The sequence below is a fragment of the Gavia stellata genome, chromosome 2 (assembly GCF_030936135.1).
Source record: "Gavia stellata isolate bGavSte3 chromosome 2, bGavSte3.hap2, whole genome shotgun sequence".
NCBI lineage: Eukaryota > Metazoa > Chordata > Aves > Gaviiformes > Gaviidae > Gavia > Gavia stellata.
Window position 1 is genome coordinate 1,612,597 of NC_082595.1, and position 9,525 is coordinate 1,622,121.

At 44.1% G+C, this 9,525-nt stretch overlaps 1 protein-coding gene across 5 annotated transcripts in view; it reads right to left on the reverse strand.

Moving 5' to 3' along the window:
• WDR26 (WD repeat domain 26) overlaps positions 1–8,730 on the reverse strand; it is a 29,314-nt gene extending 20,584 nt beyond the window's left edge. For 3 of the 5 annotated variants that reach the window (XM_059829746.1, XM_059829738.1, XM_059829753.1), the window contains exons 1-3: positions 8,369–8,400; positions 6,655–6,754; positions 6,459–6,515 (exon numbers count right to left, since the gene is read on the reverse strand). In XM_059829746.1, the coding sequence (XP_059685729.1) occupies positions 6,459–6,515; positions 6,655–6,735 (138 nt within the window). In that variant the 5' untranslated portion in view covers positions 6,736–6,754; positions 8,369–8,400. Of the gene's footprint in view, positions 1–6,458; positions 6,516–6,654; positions 6,755–8,368 lie in introns of all 5 variants that reach the window. The other 2 variants (XM_059829731.1, XM_059829724.1) reach the window with 1 other exon arrangement.
• Between the last annotated feature and the right edge of the window lie 795 nt (positions 8,731–9,525).

Below are 9,525 nucleotides of genomic sequence, written 5' to 3' on the forward strand. Positions count from 1 at the left end.
ATCCCCCCTTCAACTTGTCTCATTTTCATACTCACTCCCTTTTCAGTCACCATTCTTCAAACCCTGAATTAGATAGGCTTCCCAAACTTACATTCTATCAAGAAAAGCACCCAAAAGCAGTTATTCACATATTTAAGACTGCATGACAGCACAGAACACAACAGGCCAACTCAACAAGTTCTCATATTGCTTACATAGGAGCTGACACGGATTGTTTGCATAGCTGCATAACATATAGCAATAACAAATTGATACTGCCAGAGGTTTTGTTTTGTAGTTCCATGTTAAGTTGTTTTCCTTGGGTGTTGTATCATTTTTCAGGATTACAGAAAAAAATATATGGTTTCCTATATTTAGGAATAATTTCTCAGAAGTAATCACTGCTATTTCATAGTGTTCCTTTCATCTTATACAGTTTTTAGATGTTTTCTTTTAAAAGAATAATCAAGCCTGCTATTCTAACAACAAATGTGTGTGGATAAAAAAAGAAAATCAGACATTCATTCACTATATTCAAAAACATGAAGTCCTAGAAATTTCAACTACCAATTTATTAGAAACACAGTTTAGTTGTTTCTGGATGAAACCAACTATTCTGTGTTTGCATATTTTCTTTACTGTTAGCAGTTATCAGAGCGAAAAGACATTTCTGGTCCACAAGACTCACCAGGTTAAAAAGGAAAATGTACATTCTTAGACATATCACTGAGAAACAGAATGAAGATTAAGTGTAGCAAATTACATTTGCTTTTCTAATGAACACACCACCAGTTCAATCACCAGTTTCCTCTGCTTTGTCAGACCTCAGGCACGTCACTATTTTCATGCTCATATTTGGTCAATGTTTACTCAGTTGCAAACACACTGCTAGCCTCCTTAAGTAGAGGGATCATCAGGAAGTTTAAGATCCTGTCCTATTAAATCTTACATGGAAGTTTAAGGCTTACTATATGTAAAATCCAAAGTTAAAACATAAAGCAGCTTTAGCTTCCAGAGATGTTCAGTTCTTCAAAAGAATAAAGTTTCTACATACAGTGCTATTAACTTACCACACAGCTTTGTGAAGCATAAAACACAACACAATAAAGATGATTGATGTTCAAACATGTCTGTAGTATTCCACTGTCCTGTACGTGACAGGCAAACCCATATTACATTCCCTATCCAGCTCTTCAGTTTATTTGAATTTGGAATTGTTAGAGCATCACTGCATAGTTTTTACCAGGTGAGACAACATTTTTTGGCGTTCTGACATGTAGGACACCAAAAGAAAGATATCCCAATTATTTACAACCTCAGTGGTTGGTTCCATGCAGTAGGCCAGCAGACCTCAGGCTGTTTGCTTATATACAAGCAGGAGGAAGGATAAGAGCTTCCTCTCCCAGCTATGCAGTACTCACAAGGATGCATGGAGATGCTCAGGTAGTAGTCACATACTGTATTTCACTCCTCTTGGTCACCTCACACTGATGATCACCACCAGGTTAAAAAAAAAGTCTGATATTTCCAGTTTGTAATAAAAACTACAATCCCTCCAACTCTTCCTTCTCCATTTCACTGCACATACTACTTATTAAATTTATATCATCTTTCCCTTAAATGTGGTAACTGTATCTGTATCTAATTACTCTTCCTCCCTCCCTACTTTTAGGACTTGGCATGTTAATTTCAATTCTTTAGGGGAAAAAGTAAAAAGAGCAGAAAACTCTAAAAAAAAAAAACACTTTTTGTAATGCCAGTCCCATAAATTCCACAGAAACATCACAGGAACACTACCATGCAGAATGCTGTTGGCAAGTTATCCAAAAAGGTGTAACTTCAGTTGTGGCTTAGAAAGTATGATTTCCAAAAAAAGTCATCAGTGCCATGCGTGACTTTGGCCTATTAGGAATATAAAAGCCTCCAGAACAACACAGTACTGTACACTTTATGCAGGAGTCTACTGTTAATATAATGGAGAATTAGAATAAAAGATAAGCAGTTTTAAATTGTAACTTATCTATAGCAAAAAGCAGGGACTAAAGTGTTGATAGGGAAGTTAAATTGGTTTTCTAAGCTTATTTGATAACTGCTCCAAAACTTCCCTACAGCATACTCAAACAATGGCATGAATATAGCCTCCTTAAAGCAAAAGTCACACTCTAGTGACATCATATTTCAAGTAATTTTTTTATATATCAGGACACTCACGACCTCCAACTATTTGTTTTTGTGCAGCTATTGACTTTGCTGACAAATAGATTTCACTGAACAAATGAATTTTGTCTTCATTTTCTCTTAACTACTTATATGCCCTACTAATAGTACTGCTAATTACTTCCCATACCACCTTCTCATGGTAGACAAAACCATTTTGAGTACATCATCTCTTCTAGAGCCCAAACCACCTCTTTTAGAATAAAAGAGAACTGTTTATAATATTGGCAACTGTAAAGTAAAAGCACAAACCTCACTATTTAAGCAGAATAAAATGAGTATAAAACTAATCTGACACAATGCACCCACAAGAACGGCTTACTCATTCTCCATATTCTTTAGCTGCCTTCTAAAGAAGGGAAATAAAAATTATCATAATCCAAATTATACCATGTACAACATAATAGAAGTGCCTGGTATTTGTTGTTATCATCTCAGTGTTTGCAATGGAAATTCAACATCATTACACTCCTTACTGTTGAACAACTTAAATCCAGACACCACCATCGCTCAGCTTATAGCAAAGATTCTTCACCCCGTAGGACCCATGGCAGAGTCCAATACAAAGTTTCAGCACTGCAGCCTGGCTGGTTTTGTTCAGTTATCACTATCTCATCCCATCTTTCAAATCTATAGAGAGGATAAGGATAAAGTGCATTACTTTGTTGTTTCTAGAAGCTATTATTTAAGTGTAAGTTGGACCTCTGATCACCCTGGGGCAAATCTAAGACAGATTTAATAGATTTACGGGGGGGGGGGGGGGGGGGGGTGTTTGTTTTAATGTAGGTACTATTAGCTTTTTGCTTTCTTCAAACTACAGCCTTCGATTATAACATGAATGTTCAGTACTTTACTCTGTCACTGTCCTAATTGTTAGTAGGAAAGCCCCTTGCAGATTCTTAAATTCTAGGCAGTTTCGCATGCACCATGATTCACCAGCACTAAGTAACTGAAGGTGAAAGCCTCAGCAACACAACTGTGAAAATAATAGGACAAGCATCCTACCACAGTCAAGAAATTGGGCCATTTTGTTCACTGGTTACAGTAGCAAATCTTCAAAAGTTTAAAGAGTAAAACTCATAACCACCTAATTTTAGGATTAGATTTTGGTGTTATTTTTTGACCTGCATATCTTAACAAGCTCCACACTTAACAAGCTCCATCACTGTACTAAGACCAGAATAAATAAGTAAACACTGATGAAATAACTCTTTGAAATGAAGAAGCTAACTAAAAGACATGCTGAAATTATCAGCTGATGTTTGAAGACATAAACTCAATGCAGTAGCTACCTGCTTATAGCCTGCAGAACTGAGACCCCGATTTTCATTACTCTGTAGTCTTTATTACTTCGATGGTCTTCTAAAACACTCATAAAAGCACTTAAAAACCATCCAAAACTTAAATGTAAGATTTGATATGTAAAGGGCAGAGAATATTCCGGCCTATAGAACTTAATACGGCTTCACCATACCAAATCCTGTCACTTAAAGAGTAATTCATTCCAATAGGGAACTGCCCTTAATGCTGGTAGCAAGAGGGACACCATACAGGCAGGTGGAGCACTTTGCTCAAACGACAAGATACAAGTCACTTTTTTTGTTGAATTGCCTACTGTGGGCTGCATACCTCCAGAACTGGAGGAAAGTGCCATTTAAAGTAAATGAAAATAAAAAGTAAAGAGGACAATTTGAAAGTATATTCTAGATGACTATAGAGGAATAAAAGCCAGATTTCTTCCTAGGTTCAACTAGTTACCCAAGATAGAGGCCATAAAATGCTTGAGTAGCCCTAAAGTAAGCAAAACCTTGGGCTGGCTTGAAGCTGATATTTTCTAAGTGTTACTCAAGGAAAAATAACATGCTTGAATTAACTATAAAGTTTTCCTACAGTTTGTCTCAAGACAGTTGTACCTTATATGCTGGAAAAGTAAACATGACTAATAGCACACTATATAGCACTCAGTTATGTTGACACAAATAGAAATAGCAGACTGTCATCCCCACCCCCAACATATCAACACACAGCATCAAAGGTTTACAAACTGAGATCAACCATTTCATGTTTAGTGTTTTCACCTGTAGAACTTACAGCACTTTGCAGAAATAAGGACATTAGAACAGGAGTAAAATTTTCAAAATACGTATGTATCCCCTTCACTGACCAGACATTTCAAAAGCAGCTATATATCCTGGTTGTTTTGTCCAGGTCATTAACTACAAAGAAAAAAACCACAACAAACCACAAACCAAAACCAAACCACCAAACACACACCCCCTACTTTGTTAAATACTCTGTGTCATCTAAACTTTTAGGTACCCATTCTTCTTGTATGCACACATTTTTGAAACATCTAGTCATACAGTATGAGTCACAAGTCAGGAAACCCAAAATCTAATTTTCTGTTTTTAACGAGTTACTTGCAGCAGCATCTTGTTTGGACTTTCTCTAATCAAGAAATTTATCACCTTCATTAGCTCTGACTTTGTTGCAGTCAGGTTTACCTACAGAGCATAAAGCATCCCTCCTTACCTGTAGTGATCTTTCACTAGTTTTCCAGGTGCTGACTATACTAACACCCACCCATAATCTCAACCACATACAAAAAAGCCGGGTGGGAAGGGAGGTGGAGACAGTGCACATGTGATGGAGCACGCACGAGCTCAACTTATCCTTGCAAATCAGTGCTGTCTTACTAACACACAGGTAAGACACTTAATGCTGTTATCTGTTTTAAATTATATGAAGTTTATATAAAGGAGAACAACTTTAAAAAGAAAACAGTCAATATTTGGTTCAGGTAAAGTTCAGTCTAAACTAAGTATTTTTATTGCACCAAGTTTTATCCAAGCAGTTAGACATCAACATTAAAGAGCATGCTTTCAGAGCCCTCCAAAATAAAAAAAAAAAAAAGGAAAAATGTCCCCTTTTTCCTCAAAGTTCTCCAAAAAGTACAATGCTGATACTCAGTTAAACCTCTTGACTCCCAGACATGTAAAACACTTTACTACTACCGAGAAACTTGGTAACTTCAGAAGTTAGAAACATGAGAAAATCTGCTTCAAATGACCATTCATATTCATATACAGTGGTTTTATACTTTCAGTCTCCACAAGCTATTGAAAGCTGCACGCAATATTCTAAACTATTTGAACAGTACATCTTACATATATCAAGTCTTTGAGAAAAGAGAAAGTGAACTACTAGCCTAATTAAGAGATGCTAAGCTTTGACCAAATTAATAGAACAAAATGTAAACTTCTCCCAAGCACCCTCTGATGTTTTGTTAAACATCTGTTTTTCCTACTTCACTTCCTGTTCTCTCTTTCCCTCCCTCCCCCACCAGACAGGAAATTGTCTTGACAACAAATGAATCAGCTAGAAGTGGAGCTAAGCAGCCATCAGCTGATTCTTCAATGTTTACAGTCAGACACTTCAAAATGCCTTGATACTGTTTTCTTCCTAAGTAACTGTAGTTGTTCTAACTTCATTTTGTTAAAATAAATGTTTAAACACAATGGAACAAGCCATCTGAAGAGCTAAGTAATGATTTTCAACTCGAGATAGAAAAATCAAGCCAAGAAACGCTTTCCTCAAAGTAACTGAAATCATAACAACACATATTGTAATTGTCAAGTCACAGGATCTACCAACCTTTTATTTCTAAGTTCATCTTTTAAAAAAAAAAGCCAGCCGAAGAGAAAAAGCTCTAAATAAAATCCCAAACAGCAATACAAATGCATTTGCTCTTTAGAAGCCATCTGGAAAAGCAACGGTATTGTTCATGGTCTATAGCAGCCTCTATATTCTTGTAACATGCTATTACAATGCCAACTCCACATTAGTACTACATTTCATTTCTAAACTTCTCTTGCCTCAATAAAACCCAACTCCCATAAACACAGAGACTGTGAGAACTATTTCAAGTTTAAAATTAGTATTCAACATAGGCAGTTTCTACAGAAACTGACCTATTTTAGGACTGTTACAGGATTTATATTTTCTCAGTTAAGTATGTTTAACAAAGTTTAAACATTCAGTACACCAAATATTAGCCTCAATACTTTTGGACTTCCTAGCTCTCATTCTAAAAAAGAATAAAAAAGTTCAGATTAGTATGACGTTTGAGATAACATGCAAGCCACTTAAAGTAAACAAAAAAGAAAACAAGAACTATGGACAACCAACTCCACAGTGAAAGATTACACCACTACAATTAGTCCAACTATACAGCTCTGAAAGAGTTCAAGTGTGCCTCTTACCACAATTGCATGCGGAGAATGCACTAAGGCCTTAAGTTCATTCAGGTCGTTCTCAGCCTGCAGAAATCGGCATAAGAAAAAAAAAAACAAAAAAAAAACACAAAAAAAAGTATATAAGGAGGGTGGATTTTGAATTCTCTCACAGATACTATAAATTTAAACAGTGGTTAATACAGTCCTATAAGCCCTACGTTACCTTATCCCATTCTCCTTCCATGACATGATTGCGGAATTTGGTAGCAGAAGGATGTTCTAAACGACATCCTGACTCTTGCATGAGAAGATCAACAGTCTGGCTGCAGGAGAGATACAGTGTAAAAAAACCCGACCAGTTTCACCCTCACAAATATACCGCCTGCTACGATAACAGTTAACCATATTTAAAAGTAACTTTAACAAAGTAAGAATACGATGACCAGATTCAGATGCTTGTCCAAAAAGACTATCTCAGGTGCCTGAGACACGTAAACAGCTACCTATATCTAAAGCAAGTTGTCAAGGAGCTTGAAAGCTTCGCTGAAGTACCATAAAGTATGTGACTTACCAGCCACCACAAACAGCCATCCCTGCACAGAAGATAAACTTCATGAAGGAAGATACAGACTAGAAAGCTGTTAGCCACTGGCTACTATCCCCTGCCCCCTCCCTCTCCCCCCCCATAAAAGAACACGGAGAGCTGCTACATCTGCAACAGGCCTAACTTTTTCTTCTGCATCATGTATTAAAAGACTGGCTCCTTAAAATAAAATAAACAAACTCATGAACATGTAGCCCTCCCCCTTTTACACTAAAAATAGCTTATTTACTGTGGTGTCGTCTATGAACAGTCACGAGTTGTCTGCTGCTGTAAACTTGCCTCTTGTGTCAGAGGCAATTTATTTTATGTGCCCAGTTCTTTATAATTGACCCATTCCACAGTGTTTTGAAGACTTCTTTTGTGGTAGCTACGTGAAGACTTTACAGGACTTCTCTAGCCTCCTTCCAAAATTATGACGTGTTGGCTTTAGCTTTACTCATAAAGTGAGTGTTGTGATTAAATTCTTAGACTTCCCCTACTCCACTGGGAAATTATTTTGCCTATTTTGATCTTAAGAGCGAGCCAACATACTCATTTCTAGTCTACAGATAAGATTATTATCAAAAACATGTGTCCAGCACAAATCTGCAGAGGCCTTCACCATTTACAGGGACGAAGGTTTTCAGAGTGAAACCAAACAGCCTATTTAAGTGGCAGTTTAGTTCGTGCTCGCTTCCTCCCAGCTGACAGGCCAAATCTTGGAGCTCATCTGCAAAAAGCCGCCCCCCCCCCGCCCAGCTGCGGGCTCCATTATGTTTACCAGAGAAGTTCTCCCCCACTAACACATTTGTATTGATCTGCCCTTATCGGTGTGCAACTCGACTTCCATATTGCCAGCCCTGGCAGAGGAAGCTGCCGGCCTGTCCCTTCCCAGACGCCGAGCTGAGCGGCACAGGCTTGAAAAACACATCTCCGGCTCCATTTTTTTTCTTTGCGAGCGGGCCTGCCCCACTGCTCTGCCTCACACCCAGGCACTGCTCTCTCCTCGTTGGGGACTAGCAGGGCAGCTGTTGCCACCAACCAACCCCCCCTCCGGAGACCCCTTCCTCTTCCCCCGCCCCAGCTCCCCGCTTCGGGCTGCCTGCTCCGCGGGGACCACCGGCGACCCCGCGCCGGACTCTGCCGCCCTCCTCCCCGCGGACGGAGAGGAGGACGGCGGGGCGTATGTGCGGGGCCTCCCCCGGCCCCCGGGAGGCCCTTCGGTCAGCGCTCAGCGGCCGGCGCAGGGAGGGAGGGAGGGAGGGAGGGAGGGAGGGAGACACCCCCCCCCCGCCCCGGCTGCGCTCCCCCTCGCCCACCGCGGCCTCCCGCCTCCGCGGCCGCGGCCACTTACTTGAGGCCCAGGCCGTGGAGGTGCTGCCCGATCAGCCGGATCACGTCCTCGTCGGACTGCGAGAGCCGCTTCTTCTTCTTCAGGGCGCTGCCGCCGCCGCCGCCGCCCCCCAGCTCCGCGGCGGCCGGGCCGGGGCCCCCGGCGGCGGGCACCCCGTTGTTGACGCTGAGGCCGCCGGGGCTGCCGCCGCCGCTGTTGGCCGAGGGCAGCAGCCCGTTGGCGTGGGCCAGCTGGTCGCCGGCGGCCGTGCCCGCCGAGGCCTCGCCGTTCTGGGCGCCCAGGCAGCCCAGCTCCGGGCCCGCCGGCCCCTGCGGCGGCTGCTGCTGCTGCTGCTGGCCCCCTCCTGCCCCGTTGGCCTGCATGACGCTGCCGACGCCGCTGCTGCTGCTGCCTCTGAGCGGGGCGGCGGCGGGGGCGAGCCCGGCGGGGAGCGAGGGGGACTGGGACGAGGTGAGGCCTGCTCTGCCCGCGGAAGCCCCGGGCTCTCCTGCTCCCTCCACCGCCGCCGCCGGGGAGGCCCGGGCTTTCTTCCGCGGGGGCGGGGAGGCTCCGCCGGTGTCCGAGTCGGAGGAGGAGGAAGCGGAGGCCAGAGTTTCCTCGCCGAGAGCGGCCGTGGTGGGAAGCCGGGGGGGCGAGGAGGGGGAGGCGGGGGGGCGGCGGGGGTGAGGGGAGGCGGAGCGGGGCCCTGTGCCCCCCGGGGGTCCCGGAGGCAGCGCCGCCGCCCGCTCGGGGCTCCCTCTGGCGATGGCGGCCGCCGCTGCCCTGAGCCCCCGCCCGGCAGCCCCAGGCGCCCGGCCCGCTCCGCTCGCTGCCCGCTGGGTTTGTCTCCTCTCAGCCCAGCTGCAGCCTAATGGAGTCCGGGCCGGGACGTCACAGGAAATTCCTATACTGCCCCCTACACACACTTCCGCCGCCCGGGGCTGGGGGTGGGGTATGGGCCCTATAGGTGCCGGGGGGCGGCGGCGGGGCAGGCCCCGGGGTCGCCGCCGACGCCCGCCGGGGGACCGCCGGTCGCCCCGCGCCGGGCCCGCCCGGCCTCCGGGGCAGGGGGTCCACCGACGGCTGTGGGGGCCGTAGGCGTCCTGCCCGGGGGGGATCCCGGGGGGATCCCGGGGGCGCGGGGCGTGTGCCCGGCGTGTGCCCGCGCCTGTCAGCTC